Genomic DNA, 22,499 nt, shown 5'->3' with positions numbered 1-22,499 from the left:
ATACCACCCACGTGCTATGACGTATTCGACTTTTACCCTTTGCGCGCCTCCCGGTGTTTCCAGAGATAACACTCACACAGATGAGAAACATTCTGCACAAACCAACTCGCGCGCATGCGAGGCGATGTAATATATATTTACGTACGCGTCATTTCGCTATACGGAACGACGGCCCGAAATCGCCCCCTGCTTAATGGAACTACCCTTAACAAAATGGCGACCGCTCGAGCGAAATTGGAATGTATGGTATTTACACTAGATGCCACAAATGCCTTTAGCGCACGAGGTTGTAACAATTTTTCGAATTGTGTCGTTCGTCACAGGACGTTCAACGTCACTCGACGTTTATCTAGAGAAACGTCTAGAGAAACGACCGACCTGTAAGCTCGACAACTTTACATACAACATGCATCGATAAGATAAAAGATAAACGATAAATCTCGTGCAATTAACAAAAACAAATAATTCTAGATTTAAATTAAATTGAGTTTAAAGATATTTTAAAACTTTAATTTAGTGTACATATTTACGTATTGTACATCAATTGAAAAGTTATACAAAATTAATAGAATATATTTATTAAGACTAAACCTTTTTCAAACTGAGAATTAAAAACGATATGATTTATTTGATTTGAAATAGAATCCGCAAGGATTAAATATTGATCTGTAATATATTCTTTCGAATTTCAAGTCCGAAAGTTCACATATATAATGGAGATAAATGGAAAAAAAAAAAAAAAGAAAGAAAGAACAAGAGAGAAAAAGAGAAAAACGAGAAAAAAATTAACAAAAATTAAAAGAACAAAATCAGCAAAGAAATAATATTAATTAAAAATAAAATTTCAGATATTCCTAATCTTTAAAATACGAAAATTTAGCCGGATTGTAAAAAAAAATAAATAAATAATCACAATTTTAAAAAAATTGCGTTTCCCTTATTGGAAGCCTATGAAAATGTTAAAAAGCCAGCAGGTTTTCTGAAAAGAAACATTTTCAATCGAGCGACGGTTCATCCGAGCCGGCCGGACCTGCGGTTAAATTCGGGACTGGCTGGCCGTTTCGTTATTATTCGTTATTTCGCTCGCTCTCCATTCGACTCGAGCACATCGCTTCGCCGACCATCACCCGTTGCTCGGCAACCTCTGACTCGCGACGTGTCGTTATATGATGGCGGCGGGGGTGGATAACCGGTGCGGCTGTTCAGTCTTTCTCTCTCTTTCTCTTTTCCTCTCATTTCCCCTCTTCTCCCTTTCTCTCTCTCTCTCTCTCTCTCTCTCTCTCTCTCTCTTTCCACTACCCCTCTTTGTACCTCCACTGTTCGCCGAGGACGTCGAGTAGCACTCGTTGACCAAACGGTCATTACGACAAATGTTAGTTATACCTTGACGACGCCATCAAATACTCCGTGAACTAGCACAAATCGAGAGATGTATATGGGGTGAGCCACCATAACCACCCTTCGGCGAACAGCGCCTATCTGTATAAGCGGAATTATACTCGATTTCGACATAACCGCTTGACATAACTTTTGATCAGGAATATATGTACAATCGGCAATCATGCGACATAAAGAAAAGATAAATGTGTCGTATAACACGTATGCAGTAAATAGAATAGTAAACATCTTATTCAAACAACTTGAAATGAAAGTAACTCGCGTACTCGAATCAATCTTAAGATTGATAACAATTTGTAAGATTGACAATCCCTAATAAGAGTATATTTGCGTATTGATCGTTCAAATATCACCCGAATATATATGCTATTATTCATGAACTTGCACGAGGGTTAACAGTAAATACTTAGAAATCGTTAAAACGCTTTTCTCATTATGATGATGAATTTTCCAACTTAACGACAGCAGAAATTTATCGCACGGCTTCGTTCTAAGTGACCGTCTGATTATCATCGTCCTGTGCATGTTCTTAAAGTTTACATAAGATGGAACGGAGATAGAACTCTCGTCAAGGGGCATATATCTAAACCCATTAATTACTACGGCGCTATCATAATCTCTCGCACAATCTCGCATTCCGAGATGATTAGCAAAGTCCCCATAAATTTCATAGAGAGCACATCGCGAATCTATCTGTATCTCCTTCACTTACCTCGCAGCAGCATGAATTGAAGCACATACAGAATAGAAAATATGAAGCGAGATAGAGACATGGAAGAATAATTTAATGATGATTTTAACGATGATTAAAAATATGAAAAAAAGAAAATTTGTTATTAAAATTATGCAAATGAATAGGAGATTTATGCAAAAAAATTGTCTTGTTATCAACCGCATACGCGAACGATATTATAATATTTTGTTACCAAGCACCGTCTTAATCATAATAAACGATCAGCGAGTATACATCTAACACGTAACACGAATAATCGGATATAATTAATAAGACAAAGTAGCCAACGAGAGAAAACGTGGAATTAGCGTCTGTCTTATGGTTTTATGGAGCGCAAACGCGTAATTAATTTCATTTACGTTTCGACTCGATATTGTCGCGAGCTCCGCCGAGAAAGTTCGAACGGCGCGTACCGCGGACAACATCTGAGAAAATAATCCGAGTTAATTCAATCAAAGCTACACATCTCGAGCCAACTTGTAGCGTTAATTCCAGGAGTCCCCCGGAATGGAGAGAGTGGACAAATACAGCTATACGCAATAAATAAATCCAATAAAAGACAGGCGAGGTAGGGCGTAAATAGAAGAAAACTGGCTGGCCAGGCTAACTGGAGACGGAGAGGAGACACCGCGAGGCAGAGACAGAACCCGAGGCGCGGAATAGCGCGAGGGTGAGAAGAGAGACATGGACGCGCGCGGGGCGACAGGGAGAAACGTCACGGGAGCGAGACGCAACGATGGTGGTAGGGGATGAGGAAGGGAATGGCGCGCGCTATCGCGAACCCTGCCGGCGAACGCGGCAGGATGCCGAGGTCGACGCTATCGATTGGCGTCGGCGTTTCCTCGTCGGTATCTAGCGGTCGGTGCGCGCTCTTTCTATCTCTCTCTCTCTCTCTCTCTCTCTCTCTCTCTCTCTCTCTCTCTCCCTCTTTCTCCTTCTTCTTCTCCTCCTCCACCTCGTCCTCCTCTTTCTCTTTTCCTCTTTCGCTCACGGGAAGAGAGAGGGTGGTTTTGCCCTCACCTTCCCTCCTTCCCTTTCTCCATCTCACTCCATCGCTCGCTCTTCCGCCCTTCCTCCTCAGCCACCCACCGCGGTAACAGGTGTTGGTCTGGCCCCGAACTCGTATAAAATCGATGGGCGAGAGCCAGATCGACGTCGCGAGGGGGTTTCCCCGCGCCGATCCACACCCCCCCCCCCCGTCCGCCGCTTCCCTGCCAGCTTTCCCCCTTGACCGTCCTCCGCTCGGTCCCCTCGATCAAGGAAGAGGAGAGGGTGGCGTGTAAGAACAGGGGAGCGAGAACAAGAGACGTGGGAGGATGCGCCGCAGCCGACGAAGAGGCGACGAGAAGGGGGATTGGAAACGCGAGTTACGCAGCAGGGAGGGAAAGGGGGTGAAAGCTGCACACGAGCGCGGCGGCGAGGACGCAGGCGCCCGGGACGCGGGGCGACGCTCGTCGGCGACGCTGCATTGGCAGTTGCACCCCAGCCACACCCGGTACGAGCCATGTAGTCGGGCTACCCTCCACCGCGATACACGGCGGACAATTGTTGCTTCTGCGCCTACAGGTGGTACATCTTCGTCTTCGATCTTCGCGGAGCTCGTCGGTACTCGCGTCCGCCGTCGCCGGGTGCCCGGGGATTCCGTCGTCGTCCTTGTCATCATCGTTGTCTTCATCGTCGTTCTCACCGTTTTCCTCATCGCCGCCGTCGTCGTTGTCGTCGTCGTCGTCGTCGTCCTTGTCGTCGTCCGTCGTTCGTTCTCGTTCCACGTCACCGCCGTCGCCGTCGTCATCGTGGCCGTCGGGGTGCTCGTTGTCGTGGTTACGCCTCGTGTATATCCGTCCGCCGTGCGAAACTACCACCGGTAGTCCGCGTGCCCGCCGACCCATCGCCGACACGCTGCTCCGGAACCGAGTCAGCCGAGGATCCGAGCGAGGCTTCCAGCGAGGAAACGTCAAAGATAAGGGGATCTCGCGTTGGTGACGCGAGCGTGCTCGCGGTGCAATCAGGGGGAGGAAAGTACCGTAGCTTCAGGCGCGCTCGTCAGCCAAGTCGCTTTCGACTTTCGCGACTGTGTGCACCGTGCAAGGTATAGGTGGCAAGAGCGCGAGAACGGGGGGTTGCGAAGGGGGTGCGCGCGGGATTTCCGGGAGTCGCGGAGAGGGCTAGAGGGAGCTATCGACCACACACGTAAGGCGGCGGCGGCAGCGCTCGCACACACCGGCGCACACGGATACACAACATCGCGGACCTGTTGTCCAACTTGTTGCTCGTCCCTGCGAAGGCACACCTCCGCCCATCTCCGGAGAGAAGGAGATCAGTCTCGAAGGAGAGACTGTTTTCGAAAAAGGAGGAAGCTGCGATCGCGAGGAATCGTCGGATCGCATATCGGGACACGATCGCGCTCCGACGATCGAGCTCCTTTCCGAGTACCTTCGGAAACGAAGAAGGCGGTCGAAGAAGGCGAGGATGGAAATACGGCGAGAGTGAAACGCGAAACTGGAACGGGAACGTTTCGACACGGGGAACGTTTCGTTGGATTTCGAGTGAGGGAGGGAAGAGAAAACTTTAGCGACGATCGACCACATGATTTCTATTCCACGTGATTTCTATTCTCTATGTATAATTTGGAGTGAGCTTAATACGGTGCTAATCGGAAATTGGAATTTAAAATTAAAATTTATCCTCTTTACGAATCAAGAAAAGACACGCAAAAACACAGAGAAGAAATGGAAGGCGCTAGAAAAACTCCGCTTTCATTCTCAGAGTATATCCGTTTCCTGCGATTCAAAGGGAACTAACTGCGGTGCGCGCCGGATAATTCAGAGGACCAACTCCTTATAGAAACTCAACAATTCATATCGAAGCTCTCGAAGTCACTTATGAAATTGTGAAACAGCGAAACGCCGGTTAAAGAATTCAGTATTTGACGAAGTCCAAGCAAGTCCAACTATCAATAAAGCAGCAGAATAGAATTGCTTTTTAATCTCTCTCGGATTTTCGGACCTAACCGAAGTTTCTCTTTATCGGACGGACTCGCAAACGGCATTCGCAGTCGCAATTTACAGAGAAGTTCAATGTTCATCGTTTGAAGCTCCAGATCCAGATCGTCGATAAGGATGTCGTTGTCGAAATACGCGCATCCCGGGCCAGCGGCGTCGTCGAGAATCGGCGTGACGAGACACCATCTGGAAAAACCGGACGAATGAACAGTTGGCGAGTGGCGGAGCCAGAGCGACGTGGTAGTCCCGACGTGGATTCGCACATTCTCGGCGACGCATGCACAGGCTAACGAATCCGTGGCGGTGAAGCGGAGGAAGAGGGAGAGAGAAGAGGTAGAGAAAGAAAAGAGAGAGAGAGAGAGATATAAACTAGATGAGTAGAGAACGCGCACGTAGAACATACGCGTACGTTTCGCGAGAGCGACGAGATAGCATGAGACCGGCGTCGTAGAGTATGTAAAATCTTCCACCCGTGAATATACAACGAAAGCAATACTACAAACAAGGTAATCTCGAGGAACAAAGCAAAGGCAAGCCGCACACGCTTTCCGCCACCACCCTCCCATAATCTCACCCTCCGATCGCGCTTAGGAATCACTCGGAATCGACACCGCGGCTTCTCCCCCGGCTCGGACTCGATCTCTCGCCAGGATCGAGAGGTCCTCCCAGCTCGCTTCACCTGAGAGATATTTTAATATGAATGTATACACGCGCATATAGACATCGCGATCGTACGCGCCCACTCATCCCTGTACATAGTTATGTATACAAAAAAAAAAAAAAAATAAATATATACATTTATACGCAGAGTCCTATTGAATAATCAACGTGCAACGACGTCTAGAGTTAAATAGCGATATATATCGCCAGGATAGTCACCTCAAATCGAGCGATTTTATCTTCTCTAAGGAAAATTACCCTCGCTCATCCGCTGCTACAGGGATAAACTTCAAGTGGAGGAAACTTTGATTAGACCGGTCTGTCGCCGATAGAGGCGATACGAGGCGATCATGTCGTGTCTCAGGATTCCTGCTGAGAGGAAACGTGCGAGCGGGACGAAGAATTGGTGGAGCGTCAATTGAGAGATCGATCGATGTCGTGTCGATTCGGTAAAATCCTCGCGTTGATCGTCGGGAAGATAGATCTAACGTTTTCCGAACGAAAACGAAAAAACGAGCGGCAAGAACGGTTAACGGATATATTAAACGATATATATCGTTGCGGTGCGTCACTTGCCGGCGAGGAGTCGCGACTTTGAAAGGGATTATACTTATATTTCGATATATTTCTCGCGATCGTCGCGCGAGAACGCGCTCTCGCGATAAAACTACGCCGTCACACCGAAGGAAGGACCAAGGAAGGAAGGATATAGTAGTCGAGGCTCAAGAGGGTTGTGTTTACCCTCCTACGCGGTTGTTGTTTGGTGATCCTAGAGCGATATTTCGATATTAATCCCGGTGGGAAGAGAAACGACGATCAGCCAAGATGCCGCGGTGCTATATGGTAAAGAAGGCCTTGTGCAACAAGTACATAACCAGCGTTGCCAGAGGATTCGAGAGCTGGGGTCGCGGAAGGAGCACGCCATCGCCAACCACCATGCAGCTGCCCGTCTCACCCATAGAGGGGTGCGTTGCACCCCCTGTTGCACAAGGTAACGCCGCATTTTGCCCGTATTTTGCCATGGATCTACGATTATTATAATTATTTTTATCAGTTAATTTTACGCAAACCGGTTAACGTTAACGGAACGTCTGAACTTGATAAAAAAATCGACGTGAAATTAAAATTACCTTATGTGAACGATATAAGAAACGTAACATATATACGAAATATAAAAAAAAAATATATATATATATATAAACGAATATCTCGTGAATAGAAATTTTTCGAAAAAAATGTGATAGTTATTTTTTTATTCTTTCGCAATTTTATTTTAACGCTTTAGCGGCACTTTACGATATTTATTTCGGCGCCGGGCCGATACGCGTTTATATCGAATTAACAAGTGATAATGGCACACGCCGCTGCGCACCACGTAATTTCCGACAATGCGTTACCCTGGTCGCAACAAAACGACCTTAATTGTCGGAATTCTCCGTGGCGTTACTACTTGTACGGTGCATCCGCCTCTCGTGTGAACGGCGAAAATGGTATGCGAAACTTGTCGAGATAGTAAATGCAGTTACAAAGGCGGCGCTCAGAATCATCGTAATGGCGATGCGCGTTTATAGTACCTCGTCGGCATAAAGGGGGCGAGAATTTCGAACGTTCGTACTACGAATAATTTGATTGACCGACTAAAAAAATAGGGAGTCTTTAATTAAAATTTTATTGGACCATTTAAAGGCATCCATGTAGTAATTGCGAGAATTAATTAAGATAGATTTTAATTGTCACGATTTTAATTGTAAAATGTATTAATCTTGGGATGCATTATTGTAAAATTGTAAAATTGACGTTAATTTTTCTCTTTTCTTTTTCTTTTTTTGACTCGAAATGTAGGAGAATTTTTTAAGAAAATAGGAAAGGGATAAAATCTCAATTGTAATTCAATAATTTTTTCAATTATAGTTCCTTAGTGATTTTTTTATATTTTAATAAGTATCCCACATGTATACGTAATAAAAATGTTTTTTCGGTCGCACAATTCATCGCCAAAATTTTGCATATACCCGAGCTTTTTTTATATCGTAAAAGTAATTTTATGCCGCACCCGCAGTGCGGGACGTCTGCATTCGCATAATAATCATTCATAGCTGTCGATCCTTTCGCGAGCAATGAGCCTCTTCGTGATCGCAGTAAAAATTTATTCCGCTCGCGAAACGTAAAGAAACCACGACGCAGAAATATTAAAACAGATCGGCCTGATGGCATAAGAGAAGTCGGTCGCTCTTAAAACGAAACGTGTACTTTCATAACCGAGTTATCGTGAAATTTTATGTTCGCTTAGTCTGGGAGACCTTCTTGGTTCTCTACTCCCATCCCTTTTGACCTCGTTTCTAACATATTTCATAATCCCACTATCCCCCACCTTCGCAATCCGTACTATGCAGCCCACATCTTCCTCCTTTCCCTCTATCATCCGTTTATCGCTGCACTTCCTCCTCCTACCATCAAAGTTCGACACTCCTTGCTATCACGCCGGTAACGAGAATCGGATATTCTTCTTTGATATCCCATTTAAAAACTCGCGATATCGTTAAATCTGGATTAAAAAAAAAAATCAGATGAAAGGAAAAACACGAGCTCACACGTTACGCCTACGGTATACGAATGTTTCAAATATCACAAAATGAAAAACAGAGAGTAGATGTTGCAAGGGCAAGCGAAAACATTTTTCTATTAAGCAAATCATGTCCGGTCAAATCCGGAAACGGAAACGTGAAAATCAAACATGAGTTACATACTATTGAAGATTTTATTATAGCCATTTAAAGTGGATATGAACTAGCATGAGCACTTTGACTGCGCAATGAAACGTTACTTGTTACAGATATGACTTTGGCACATCACGCGCAAAAAGAATGAGAGACGATACAGCTATATGCAAAACGGTTTCCTCCCTTATCCTACCTATATTATATTTCAATGAAAATTGATTAATTTATAACTGATCAATTAAGGAAAAATAATTAAGAGTGCAAAATTCTTAATTTCTTGTAACAATAATAATATCTGATTTTGTTTAATTTATTAAAATTAAAAATTTTTGTAATTAATCTTGCATATACTACCTTATTTCATAACATTTAGTCCGAAATACTCTTATAAATCAGATATTTTGCCTATTATGATATTATGATAATCTTTTCCTTTAAATTTATACCTGGTATATATCTGATTTTTTTAAAAAATTTTTAACTGCTTTAATAATGCAGATACAAATCAGATCAGATCAAATTCAGATACATATCAGATTATTTTAACGACGACATTGAAACTAATGAAATAAAAGAGATGTTACTTTATTTTACCTTATATCTAACCGATTTCGAAAATAGCAACATTAACTATTGATATGTCTGAGTTTAGTAGGACATCGGTGCATTAACAAACTCGATAAATTTATAAAAATGCACAAATCATTTGTTATCGAACAGTAGTATAAAAAAATTCGTTGTAAAAATTGCAATGTCTCTTATGTGTTATCAAACAAAGATTGAAAATCAGAATAAAAGAATAAGTTAACGACATAAAACTTGAACAGTTGAAGCATTCGGTTGTCTCAAAATACATTATAAATATAGACGTAATGAATATGAATTTGATTGGAATAATATTAAGATCTTGGATCCTGAGAGCAAATATCACAAAAAGATTCATTTCAGTAATGATTCACATCAAAGAACAGAAGCATAAATAAGAAATTATCGAATTACTTTTGATAGCTTTTATTTTAATGTTCTTGAAAAAGTTCTTTCAGACTACGTTTATTTAATGTAAACACTTTTGTGAATATACCGCACCGAAAAATTGTTACATGTTAATAAAACAAAATAAAAATTATTTATTCATTTGTCTATATATCAGTGTTTATCTATGTTGTGTTTCACTTTTTGATTATATATCATATATTAAAACGTCGATTATGTTTTTATTATGTTCTGCTTTATGTTCCACAGTTTATTCTTTATTTTTATTATATTGATGATTAAGTAAAATCTGAAACGTTCTTCAATATTATATGATTTTTTTAATTTTATTATATCTTTACTTTTTTTGCTCAAATTTGGACTGTAAAATTTCCCTCATTTGCTGTTGATTGGAATTACAAACGTGTACACTGGGCGACAATGATTCGCGTGATCCCGCCGGAGCTTTAACTTATTGGCCTCAGGCTTTACTCAGGCAGAGTCGATAATATCGATAATGCTGAAGGAGATTGAAATTAAGATAATTAGATAATTTATTAAAATTAATAACAAGTTTCTCAAAGATATTCTTTTATTAGGAATAAAATTATGCATATCCGAATGATCGATCTAGTATTCTTGTGCAATTACTTGCTTGTATCGTCTTTCCAACGAATTGCTCAAATTTCCATTTCCTTATACATTATTTAATTATTTATTACAATCTATTGTCGTTTATATCTATTTGAATAAATGTTTAATTCAATAATACGCATATATATATATATATATATATATATATATATATATATATTACGAATTATATATTTATACAGATAAATATAAAGATGCGTATGATCTGTAACACGACGGAGATATAATTCATGCATTTTTAAATTAGAAAAAGAAAGAAAGATGAAACAAATAAAAGAGTTTGGTTATTATTTTTATTATTTATTACTGCATGTGTTCCTTTCGATGTGCCACCTTTCCAAAGCGCGCGCGCGCGCGCGCGCGCGTTCAGCATTATCGACGTTATCGATCCTGCCTGAGTAAATCAGGCCGATAAGTTAGGGTTCCGGCGGGACCACGCGAATCATTGTCGCGTAGTGTACACGCGTAGAGCTTAATCTTTATGATGCTGTCAGAATGTCGCAACACACAATCAAAAGACACAACGGCCGTCGCGGCTTCTACCGCGGCCGTTGTAGATCCCTCGAAGGAGCAGCCGAGCGATGCAGACGCGGCTGTCACGACAGCGATGACAGCGTCGTCATCCGTCGTCAGTGTCATCACGATGACACCCACGACCGACTACTCGATGACGACACGAATGGAGACGTCCGCGTGCACCACCATGACGTCTTCGACGACTCCACCGCCGTCAGAATCGATCGTCTCTCCCGTCGGGGGTGCTACAACGACGACGGTGACGTCCTTACCTCCGTTAGGCGTGCAAACGACAATCGAAAGACCCGAGGAGACCGCGACGGCGTCCATCGCGACGCTACATCGTCCGCCATCCGGCAGAGAACCGTCTCCGCCGTCCAGCGCATCGACGTCCTATCATTTGGAGGATGCTCCGGAACACTCGAGAAGCGCCGATTCTAGGATACGATTGGTCACTTCCTCCTGCGGCATGTCCATGCCCGGCCACGTGTCGTCCATGTTCAAAGATCGCTCCGCGGCGGAAACGGAGGCGGCGCACGATCTTCTAGAGCTGTCTCGATCGTTACCCCCCTTACCGCCGCCGAGCGTCGCGATCGGTCCCCAAAGCGTAATCGAGGCGCCGGCGAGTGACGTCCAGGAGATGACGGTTTATCAGCCAGCCGAACAACCGATTTATCAAGTGAACACGATAGACCTGGCCGGTTCGACCATCTACAACCATCATCAGCAACAGCAGCAGCAGCAGCAGCAGCAGCAGCAGCAGCAGCAGCAGCAGCAGCAACAACAATCCGCGCCTGCTGGGATCATTTACGAATCCAGCGCGACCATCGTGCCACCCTCGGGCAGCGTTTTCATACCTCTGTCGCCGGTACAGGAAATATTGCTGACGTACAGCACGTCTACCATACCGTGCACCTCCATCATCGCTCAACAGCCACAGCATCAACCACCACAGCAGCAGCAGCAGCAGCAGCAGCAGCAGCAACAATCATCGCATCAGCAACCGCTGTTGCAACAGCAGCAAATAGAAACGACGCCACCGTTGACGCCGCCGACTTCCGAATGCAGCAGTGACATCGAGAACAGCAATCCGAATTCGCAGCCAACCCAGAGGGACAAGGAAGTGCAGACCATCACGGAGCAGACGGAAGGAGTGAAACCGGCCAGTTACACGTACGATACGTTGCTCGTCTCGGACGGCAGGTCAAAGAACAAGAAGACGCCCGCCGCGCAGAAAAACCAGGAAACCGAGCCGATCGAGGCACCCGAAACTTCCAAAACCGGCCGTTATGTGTGCTGCGAATGCGGTGAGTAGCATTAATTAATAAATCAAGCTCCGCTATTATATACCTTGTCCTATTAACTTTGTTTGGGATTAACTTTCGGATCGACGAGGTATCGTCGAATCCCGAGTGCCTGGCGATTATTACATCGAACCACTCGTTCTGTGTTTGCAACCCCTCCCCCCCCCGCCCCGCCCCGCCCCGCCCCACCCCCTCGGTTAACTCGCCCCCGTTTCTCATCCCCTCAGGCAAGCAGTACGCGACCTCGTCGAACCTGTCGCGGCACAAGCAGACGCACCGCAGCATCGACTCGCAGTCGGCCAAGAAGTGCATCCACTGCGGCAAGGCGTACGTCAGCATGCCCGCACTGGCGATGCACGTGCTCACGCACAAGCTCACGCACAGTTGCGGCGTGTGCGGCAAGATGTTCTCGCGACCCTGGCTGCTGCAGGGCCACCTGCGTAGCCACACCGGCGAGAAGCCGTACGGGTGCGCCCACTGCGGCAAGGCGTTCGCCGATCGCTCGAATCTGCGGGCGCACATGCAGACGCACTCGGCCGACAAGAACTACGAGTGCCCCAAGTGCCACAAGTCGTTCGCCCTCAAGTCGTACTTGAACAAGCACCTGGAGTCGGCGTGCCAGCGCGAGAGCGACGACAGCAACAACGACGTAGACGCGCCGTCGTAAGCGCCGGGACCAGGACGAGCGGCGACGAGATTAGATTAGGTAGGTTTCTCTCCTTCACGGCAATCTGACTGTTTTTTTTTTTTTTTTTTTTTTTGTTTTCCGGAAGATTGAATTTTTTTGAAAGAATCGATTTCTCTATCGTTTTCTGGGAAACGTCAATTCGCTTGCACGCGGACGATTGGTTAATTACGTTTGCGGATCGTAGCACACATTCTATTGTACAATAACGCGAAAGGGTTAAATCCGCTGACACACACCCGCGATCGATTATGCGATTACCATTTCTTATATCTAGATCTAACAGCACACCCGAAGTAAAACGCGCCGTGCTAACCGATCAATCCGCAATTTGCAGCCGGTCATGCACGACGTAAAAAGAAGATCGCAGTGGCGTCATCATGTTGATTGGTAAAAAAAAAAAAAAAAGAGAAATAGTAAGTTGCACAGGTATACACTTTCGCGCGCTCATGGACCAAGAGGAAAAAAAAAAGGAGAGAAGATAAACGCATGCGAGGAAGCCGCCGCTGGCCTCTCAATGCCACGCGGATGCAATTGATTTCGATTGTTTTGAATTCGGGATTCGGAATCGGTCGAGTCTATCGTTGCGCTCGATTACGACAGCAGGTCCTCACGTTCCCTTTGTCCCCGCTGTAATGCCTGCAGAGCTCAAAAAAAGGCTCACGCTTGCAGAACTCAAAGTAAAATTTAACATCGCTTTCGAGATGTTCGCTTGCGATTTGAAAGTGTCGAAACGCTACACGCGCATTCTCCGCTAATGTTACCTTTCGAACTATTTAATTAAATCGTTGTTGTTGTACCCGATCGAGAGTTTCCAAGTACGTAACTCCAATTTTATTTTTATTTTTAGTTGCGTGTTAGATTTTTTTTGTATTTTTTTCTTTCAATTTATTAAAATTGGTCCTTGGCTTTCCTCTTAAAAAAAGCAAACTACTCTTTCCCTCGAAGGAACATTAGCATAGGATTCGCGTTTTTTCGATGTCATAGAAAATTTGCCGTCGACAGGACTTTATTCTCTACCCAGTCCGAATTGGATTGGCTGGTGTGGGACATGCGAAGCGGTGAGAGAAAGCTTCCAATTAGTCGAGTAAGATTTTGCTCGAAATTGCAGAACGAGCTAATGACTTGCTGTCGCTGTCGCTGAGAGGGGCTCGGACTCTTTTGTGCATCATAGACGACGATCAGACGTCGAATCTCCGGTAACATCCAATTTCAACGGTATCTCTCGGTAAGCGCAAAGTGATTCGATTTACTCTCGCCGACTTAAACGTCGCGAAAATCTCGGCTGCGCGGGAAACGAGGACGAAAAGGTAATTGACATATCGGCGTCTCTGGATCTCGCGCTCGTCTCTTTCCTCTCTCACGGGGAGAGAAGTTTCTCTGAATATTTCACCGCCGTCGCTTCTTTTGGAGCACATTTTCGAGCACTATTCTTAAAATCCTTTTTCCGATCCTCTTCCTTCGACGGCGAGAGGAGCGAAGAGGAGAGGTTGAGTTTCGCGAATTGCCGCGCGAATATCTGACGAACGGGTATTACTGTAAAATAATGAGAAATAATGAGAATTGAAAAGTTGAACGAAGGTGGTACACGTGATATATACAAATAATGATAATGAATACGAAGGGAAAAATCTGGAGCGGGATTTGACGATCTTCTGGCAAAAACAGAAAAACTGTCAAAAGGTGGATCGCGCCTGTGTCATACTCAAGTATTCTTTGTTGCATATCGCATTGTCGATTCAAATCCACGCGAAGTGTGCGTTTACAAAACTTGAAATTTAATTGGGCGAGGGCTCTTGTTATTTTGAACTTTTTTTTTTTTTCCGTACCACCTTCTTCTAATCTAATTATCGGGCGATCTCGCTAACGCCAGTTTACTTCAATTAAACTCTAATTTAAACTCGGCCCTTTGTTTTCCTTTAACATTGAAACTAGCACGAACAAAGAATCGATTAAGCTGAGGTTAAATTTAACGAAACCGGTCGTCAGTTTTCGTTATCAAGAGACGATAAAGTTTTTTTCGATAAAGTTTTGTATAAAATACATTTCAATTTCTTTGCGCTTGATTTCTTTAAAGCAACATCCTCGAAGTATCAGCACACGTGCTTCAAAATCACACGAAAGATCTCGTCCATCGAGATCTTTTTAAAGAGTGCAAAGAGAAACTTCTTCGCCGGTGAGAAGATCCATATTTTGATTCGCTAGTCACTTTTAGGCAGATCTGCCGTGAAGACGCTTCGACATAAAGTGATATCAATATTTCAATATGTTTGGGCGTCTTCTCCTCGCCGAAGATCGATACGATAACATCGCAGATGCATCTCACTTCGTGAATTCGTAAAAACTACGAATCGAGATGCTTCCGAAATGAGCAGCGATAAAGTCGATCGCAGACGAAGTAGTGCAATATATTTCTTACGTAGCTTATAAGAGCGAGAACTTTTTTCATCCGTCTTTGCTCGACGATCCGCTCGTTGTTCTCTTCGGAGAATCAGAGGAAGGAAAAACCCTTTGTAGAAAAAAAAAAAAGACACCTTTGCTAATTTTTTCATTTTTACCGAGAGCACGATCTCTTCAAAGACTAATTGGAATTCGAAACAGGTGGTATGTAGGTACAGGCGGATTGAATTATCGCCCTGTATGTATTACCTTGCATTAATTTAAGGGTGTTTCGAGGTTATGACGGTTGCATCACAGTGCAAGATCTCTCATGCATTTAAATCACGCTCTTGCGCGATTTTCATCGGGATCCTTAGCGTAACGCACGCGGGTGCTCGCGGAAAGTTTTCATCAACATTTCACGTAAACTGGGCCACCTGTTGAATGCAGAAATGACCATTCGGTGGCAAAAGGGTCGGTCGTACTGCTCCCCTGAATTATGGAACACATCATTTCCTCGGTTGTTAAAAGTGCGAGCAAGATCGTGGTCAATTGCAACATTTCGTTGAAATTTATATCAATAATTTTTTTCCTTCGGAGCTGCGAAAATCACACCGAGAACAGAAATCGCATGGGACACTGCGATCTCTTTAACCGGCAGGGATGACCTTTAGAAACATTTCTTTTTTTATTTTTTATTATTTTTAGAATATTTATTATTATTTCTAGGAAAATTCTATTGTTTCTGGGATATTTATTATTTTGAATTCTGGAAATATTTAAGATGTTACGAAGTTGTGAGATTATTTTTTTAAGAATTTTTTTAAGAATTTTTAATTCTTTTGTGTGTGTTTAGATTAATTGTTACCAAAGTTCCTACAAACGAAGTCTTACATAAGTTAATTTTTTATTGTATTATATATATTTATATATTATTTATATATGTATATAGAATTTAAGAAATCGAATCGAGATTAACGGAAATTGTTGTGCAATTTATTTATTTTATTTCATAGTTCCATTCGTTAAATCTAGTCACACGGCTATGAGAGAAGACGCAAAAGGAATCTCCTATCTTTTAAAGCAATATAATAAAATGTCACGTGTAACGAGTATATATATATAGCGCATGACACGTTGAAACTGGATATATCGAAAGAGAGAGAGATAATACCATTGCTTGGAAGGTATATTTTCGCGTGAAAGCCTCGAGCGAGAAGAATGAAAAAAGTGGATCGCACGCGAGTGCATTTTATAGAACGGTGCAATCCACAGCGTCATACCAAAGATATGACCAAAAACAAAAAAAAAAAAAAAAAAAAGAGAGAGAACAGAAGTGAGGAGCAGGAGGGTGGAATTAAGGGGAGAAGAAAAAGTACTTACGATCTAGTCAACAAGTTGCGCTTGAATTACATCCTTTTTATCTTAGTTGCCTAAGGCGGTTGCATGTATAAGTAAAAAGGAAGTAACGCTTATTCTTTCTCGTCGTATATTTTACCTTGCTTTCTCCCTTGTGCCCCGCGTTTAGAGCGTTTCTAATATAACTTAGAGATATTTTGGTACGGGAAATTTTAGAAGCGACTATGTAAGATATAGGCGGTGTAAATTTATTGTATTTTAATTAATTAAACGTATTACGCGCGGTTCGACGTACACTTATCGTTAATGAAATTATCATCCAGATTGAGCGGGAGAAAGAGAGAGAGAGAAGAGAAGAGAGCTTTAGTGATTTTAGTTTAGTACAAACGTATCAACACCAAAGGGGGAGTAACCGTATATAGAGACCACAATCGTCTTTTCCGTTGACGTTGCCGTAGACGTTGTCGTAGCGGTAAAATAAACGGGAGGCGAAATCGGGAGGCGTTTTTCCGACGAAGTTTCCTACTTACGACTCATTTTCCCTTCCTCTCGGGACGCGACGGGCAGATAACGTCGAGATGCATTGAAATGTAAAAATAAGATATGAGAAATGCGGAATAAAATGCAACATTACCAATGCAATGAAACAAGAAGTGCAGGAAGCAACGAAATTAGGACGCGAATGTGAAAGCATAACTGGCTTGAAAAACGTGAATAAATATTTTTCTGTTTTTCATATATATATATATATATATATATATGCATCGACGTACACCGTCGTTCATCGTAGACTGAATATATCCTCGTGAGATGACTCTACAAAAATTGTAAAGTTCCTGTTAAAAAACGAATTTAACTCACCCACTTTTTGCCGGATTTATTTAATATTGACGCTCGTATTTTATTCTTATATTTTTCATGCCTCGACTCCACCGCAAGTCGCCTCGCAAGAAAGTAGATCTCTATCCCTTTATGGGAATTCACGAAAACGCACGTAGTTTTGCAGCTCGGCTACGTTTCTCGTAATATTTGAGATTAACTATAGACACTCGTCTCTTATGCTGTATTACAATACTCGACAGTCAATCGAATCTATAATTAATAGAGTAACTCGTAACGGTAGTCAATAATAGGAAGGAAGGAAGGAAGGAGCGAAAAGAGGATGTGCACATGGTCCACGATCGCCCTTTGTTGGGTTCCAAGCGAGTTCCGTCGAGGATGCATGAAACGTCGCGACACAGTTTACAACACAATAGTTTTAGTATCGCAAGCAAGAAGGATGACAAGAAGCGGAACGATGTTTCGTGGCACAATTTCGCGCACATCGCGGACAGCGAAATAGTTTTTTTTCAGCTTAAAACTTGCCACTTGCAACCAAGTGCGGCCAGCGTATAACTCCGTTCTCATCATCGACACTCGTAATTTTTCATTTATGTAGTGAACTTTCGCACATTTCCCGAAATCATATCGACGATCTGTTTACGGTCACGAATAATACTCTTATCCTCGTGAAAATTTATTAAGGTGAACGGCGACAGCAAATTACTCCGCTTCCGTTTCCGCTTCGAGTTTCCGCTCCTGTCCTCCTTAATACTGGCAAAAAGATGTTTCGCGAAATCTTGCCACGAACTCGAGAACATTTGCGGCGCACTCAACGAGAATTACTCGATAGGAACGAGAGAAGATCTGCTCTGTTGTAATGGGGGATGAATCGAGAGAGTGAAATCGCCACAGAACTGATACTCGTACATAAACGCAAGATAGATTCGGTCATTGTTATTTTTTAAATGTACAAATGATTTTTGAAATCAGGCTCCAGGACGATCATGCCTCATACGTTTCTCTCCGAGAAGGAGTTCCTTGGCCAAATCGCGGCCAAATCGCGGGCTTGGAACTGAGCGAAAGTGACAGTGATTTCGCAAATGTCTTGGCATATTTTTGTTTTAGAAGAGAGAGACAAACGGATATGGCATCGCCTCCAAATGAATTCATTCTTATTCGGGCAACAAAATATTTGTCAAAAGCGAGAAGTCATTTGTACATAAATGGAAATCAAGAATTAGATGTAATATTACGCAAAATTAAAAGATATAATTTTATATGAAAAGAAAGGATATATATTATATTGATCATATTATATATATATATATATATATATATATATATATATATATATTAATTATATCACGTATCTATAAATATACGTGTTTTTATACAAGAATTATCTTAATCGCGAAAGACTACATATCCGTTCGTCTTCTTTTTCCAATCTTGTCATTAACATTAAGGGAAATCGATTATTCATATTGCTATTTGTTATCGATCTGTATCTTGGTTCTTCGAAACTTTTTTATGATAATGGGCGATTAAGTCAAATGGATTAAAGAGGAGCATCCGATAGAAAAATTGCGAGCAACAATAATAAAACGAGTGCGAAAGGTGGAACTCAATGGACGTATTAATATAAAGACTCCCAATTAAAGAGGACCAAGTTGCTAAACCGTTTCTATGCCGTGCACGCGGCGGATTTAACAGTCGTAGTATATATCGTTTTTGAGGTGATAAGAATCGTCAATATAAGCGAGATAGAGAGAATAACTCACTCAACCAACTGAATGTTAATATATCGAAGATAAAAAGTGAACAACGAAAATGTGACAAACATTGTACACGTAAATATAAATATAATACTTATAGATAAGGAGCATCCATTATATATATATACATAAAAAAAAACTATATATATATATATATAGATGTATGTACATGTATGTATGTACTAATTGATGGAATCACGCTGAAATTTGAAGGTCGTTCGTTTTCATTCGTTTTCAGTTTAACAACGACGAACGACCTGCGCTCGTCGCCGTTTGAATGGATCTTATGAGATTAAGATACGACGCGTTTTTCAATACTCGAACGCGCATTGGTTTCGTTTGACTTTTCTTCGATTAATCTAAATTTCGCTGCGGGATGTAATCGTTTTAGTATCGATCGATTCTTTTACCGAGCGTTTCCTTTCTTTCTCCCGTCTCGCGTTTCTAAAAGTGATGACGTAATCGGAAAACGAAAAGATTTCATGTGATTCTGCCGATTGTTACATTTATCGGGTTTATTGTATTAAACTAACGGAAAGAAGAGAGAGAGAGAGAGAGAGAGAAAGAGAAAGAGGGAGAGAGAAGTGAAGAACTGTTGCCGTATGTTAATGAAGTGTTAAGAAGATAACGCGTGAAACAAATGCGTCTCGCGCAGACATCCTTACGTGCGTTTGCACAAACTTTATCGAGAAGCAGGCATGATTACTGCTAAACCTGACTTTTCGGAAAATAAGAGAGAGAGAGAGAGAGAGAGAGAGAGAAAAGAAACACAGCGTAAGGAACACATAGGGTTTAGATTAGTGTGATACAAGGTACGACAAAGCAATAATTTAGTGATTGTACGATATACTTTAGCGAATTAGTGCTAGCTTAAGTTAATAATACTTTCGAAATCTATAAATATTTAATCGATAAATCGTATAGTTTTGTAGAAACACTGAGAGGATTGCCATTTCAGATTAACACTGTCTTGGGATCAAAGATTTAGGGGGAAAAAATAGGAGGGGAAAACAAAAAAAAAAAAAAGAAAAAAAAGAAGGAACTAGTCTTGGAAGTCGGAACGAGCACAAGCGCGATATAAATCCTGGATCACAAGAATTTACAAGGATCTTTTTCTTTCGTATCAACGGGAGACAACGCACGAACAGACAACTCGGTGGAAAACTAAAAAAAAAAAAAAAAAACATGAACGAACGAGATCTTGAGCACGTTGTGAGCTCGCTTTGACTTTTTCTAACACGGACGAATAGTTATACTAATGTTCGCGATTATGGATATTTCACACATTCACTTGGGAGAAGCGGGATAGATACATCGCCTTTAAAATTCCGATAACACAACGTGACGCTTTGTCATTTGAAAGAAGGGGTCATCTAGCCGTCAGGTGCCAAATTTATATGCACGCCGAAAGAAAAAGATTTGAGAAAAGAAGAGAAAAGAGCAAGGAGAGCCGTTCACCGATTCATACCCGAATAACGATGATCTGTATCGCAATGCAGCTTGTGTCGCTTATGATTAACGATTTACGACATTCACTCTTATCCTCCACACACACACACACACACACACATTGCTGACTACACCATATATGTATAATAGAAATCGTCACTTAACGGATGAGACTGAAAGGGAAATAAACCGTTAAAATACTGTGCGCGTCTTTTCATAATTTTCTAGGATATTTTTTCCGGAGGAGCCCATTCGCAATAAATTATTGGTTACCGCGACTATACCAGAGACGGTTTTATTTGTGACAGCGTCATCATGGAAATGCGAGTGAGATCGGAAAATGAGGTTGCAGCGGCAGAAAGTTGTTTACTTCGATCTGCCTATGCCAACTTTTTTTGCAAACGAAGAAAATATACTCGGGAAATTTATTCGCGGCTGTCAGAGCCTCGTATAAATTCGTAGGAGAAATGGAATCGAATTTACTCGCTTCTTTCACGTCAACACAAGTTTATAGAATTTTTAGAAGGTATATAACAGGACGACCTGTTGGTGATCCGATATGTAATTGAAGCTTACTTTTGATAATCAATAAACATCAATTTTTTTTGACAATCGTCGCCGCTCTTAAATTTTGCAAGAAACATGATAACACAAGTGTAAGATACATCTGCAAACGTGTTGCAATAGGAAAGTCGTCCGCAACAGTAAAATAAATATAGACGAAATGTTCTTCCACTAAAACACGTTGCGACAGATAGCCGAAATTTAGCAGAAGATGAAGAAACCGTTTTTCGAGTAAAACAATTATAAGTGTACAGGTAATATCGATTTTTTTTTTTTAATCGTTATAAATCTTTATGCTCCCAATGAACACAATATACAGAAACACGTAAAAAAATCAATGATGTATTATTTATGGCACTCGCCGCTTACTCGAAAAACTTAATAAATTCAATTCGATTGAATGCAAAATCGACAAAGGTAAAATATCACGTTATAATATCAAAACTGATAACTTATAATTTATAACTTAATACGCATAACTTTTTCACAAACCGATGCGTGTGTAAACTCGGCGTGTGTAAACTACCACAAATTCACGCGTGTAAGAATATAAAGGTGATAAAGGATGAATTTGCCAATTTTGGAACAATGTAACACCAAACTACTTTCAACTAGAAATATTGTACACATCGCGCGTACTTTTTAATGTCAAAGCAAACTTTGTTAGTCATTTATAACGTCAGGTCGTTGCGCGCATCTGTATGTACACTTACAACGCCGATACCTAGAGAGATAGGATTAACACAGAACAATTACCAATTACCCTTCGAAGACGCTATACTCGGTATCTCCGAAGAGTTTTCTTTTCGCAGATTCAGTACCTATCACGAGCACGATCGATATTTCAAACAGCAGAGAAAATATCATTTCGGAGATGTTACAATCTTTTGGATGTTTCAAACATTCGAATGTTCTTCAAAATTTCCTGTTGTTTGGAATATTATGGTTTTACGTGTTAATGCGCGCGCGCGCGCGTGTGTGTGTGTGTATGTGTGTGTGGATATGCGTATGTGTGTATGTGTATGCGTGCAGTGGCGATTATTCTTCGCTAAAAATCTGAAACTGATTGTTGTGTCGATCTTTCGTGCATCAGGTGCTGAATCGAAGAAACGATTTACTCGAGCTCGAAGAGTTTGGGATAGAGCGTTCTAACGGGCGACGACAAACACGTTCACGACCAACATACACGTGTAAATCACGAATAAAATAGCGGCGGATACCTTTTACAAATTTTTCGTAGCGCAAGCTGCGGCATCCCGTCGCCGCGGTATCGACGAAAGCAATTTTACATAATATTTACAGCGGTGTGCAATAAACAGCACGTCACACATTAAATTAATTCGTACCCAGTAATGTAATGCAAAAGCCGATCGTGTTACTGACATGTTTCTTATCAATAAACTAAACCTTAAATATGAATTATATATACGAATTACTTATTTCATCCCGACATTCTTGTAATCTCCAAAATATCCTTTGAGATCATATGCCGTTCAGAAAATCAATA

The 22,499-nt window shown here is 41.9% G+C and overlaps 1 protein-coding gene across 2 annotated transcripts; it reads left to right on the top strand.

Annotated features, from left to right (window-relative positions):
• Positions 1-22,411, top strand: LOC105423826 (uncharacterized). Of its 2 annotated transcripts, none has more exons than XM_089076779.1 (4): positions 1-6,784; positions 10,634-11,962; positions 12,187-12,665; positions 13,756-22,411. In XM_089076779.1, the coding sequence occupies exons 1-3, from the start codon at positions 6,619-6,621 to the stop codon at positions 12,624-12,626; spliced, it is 1,935 nt and encodes a 644-aa protein (XP_088932905.1). In that variant the 5' UTR covers positions 1-6,618; the 3' UTR covers positions 12,627-12,665; positions 13,756-22,411. The 2 variants fall into 2 exon arrangements, with proteins under 2 accessions (XP_088932905.1, XP_088932904.1); XM_089076778.1 differs by having other exon boundaries at positions 12,982-22,411.
• The last annotated feature ends 88 nt before the right edge of the window (positions 22,412-22,499 follow it).

This window comes from Pogonomyrmex barbatus, unplaced genomic scaffold (genome assembly GCF_055798465.1).
Source record: "Pogonomyrmex barbatus isolate J1 unplaced genomic scaffold, ASM5579846v1 scaffold2, whole genome shotgun sequence".
In the NCBI taxonomy this organism is placed as follows: domain Eukaryota; kingdom Metazoa; phylum Arthropoda; class Insecta; order Hymenoptera; family Formicidae; genus Pogonomyrmex; species Pogonomyrmex barbatus.
This window is presented reverse-complemented; position numbering and strand designations above follow the sequence as displayed.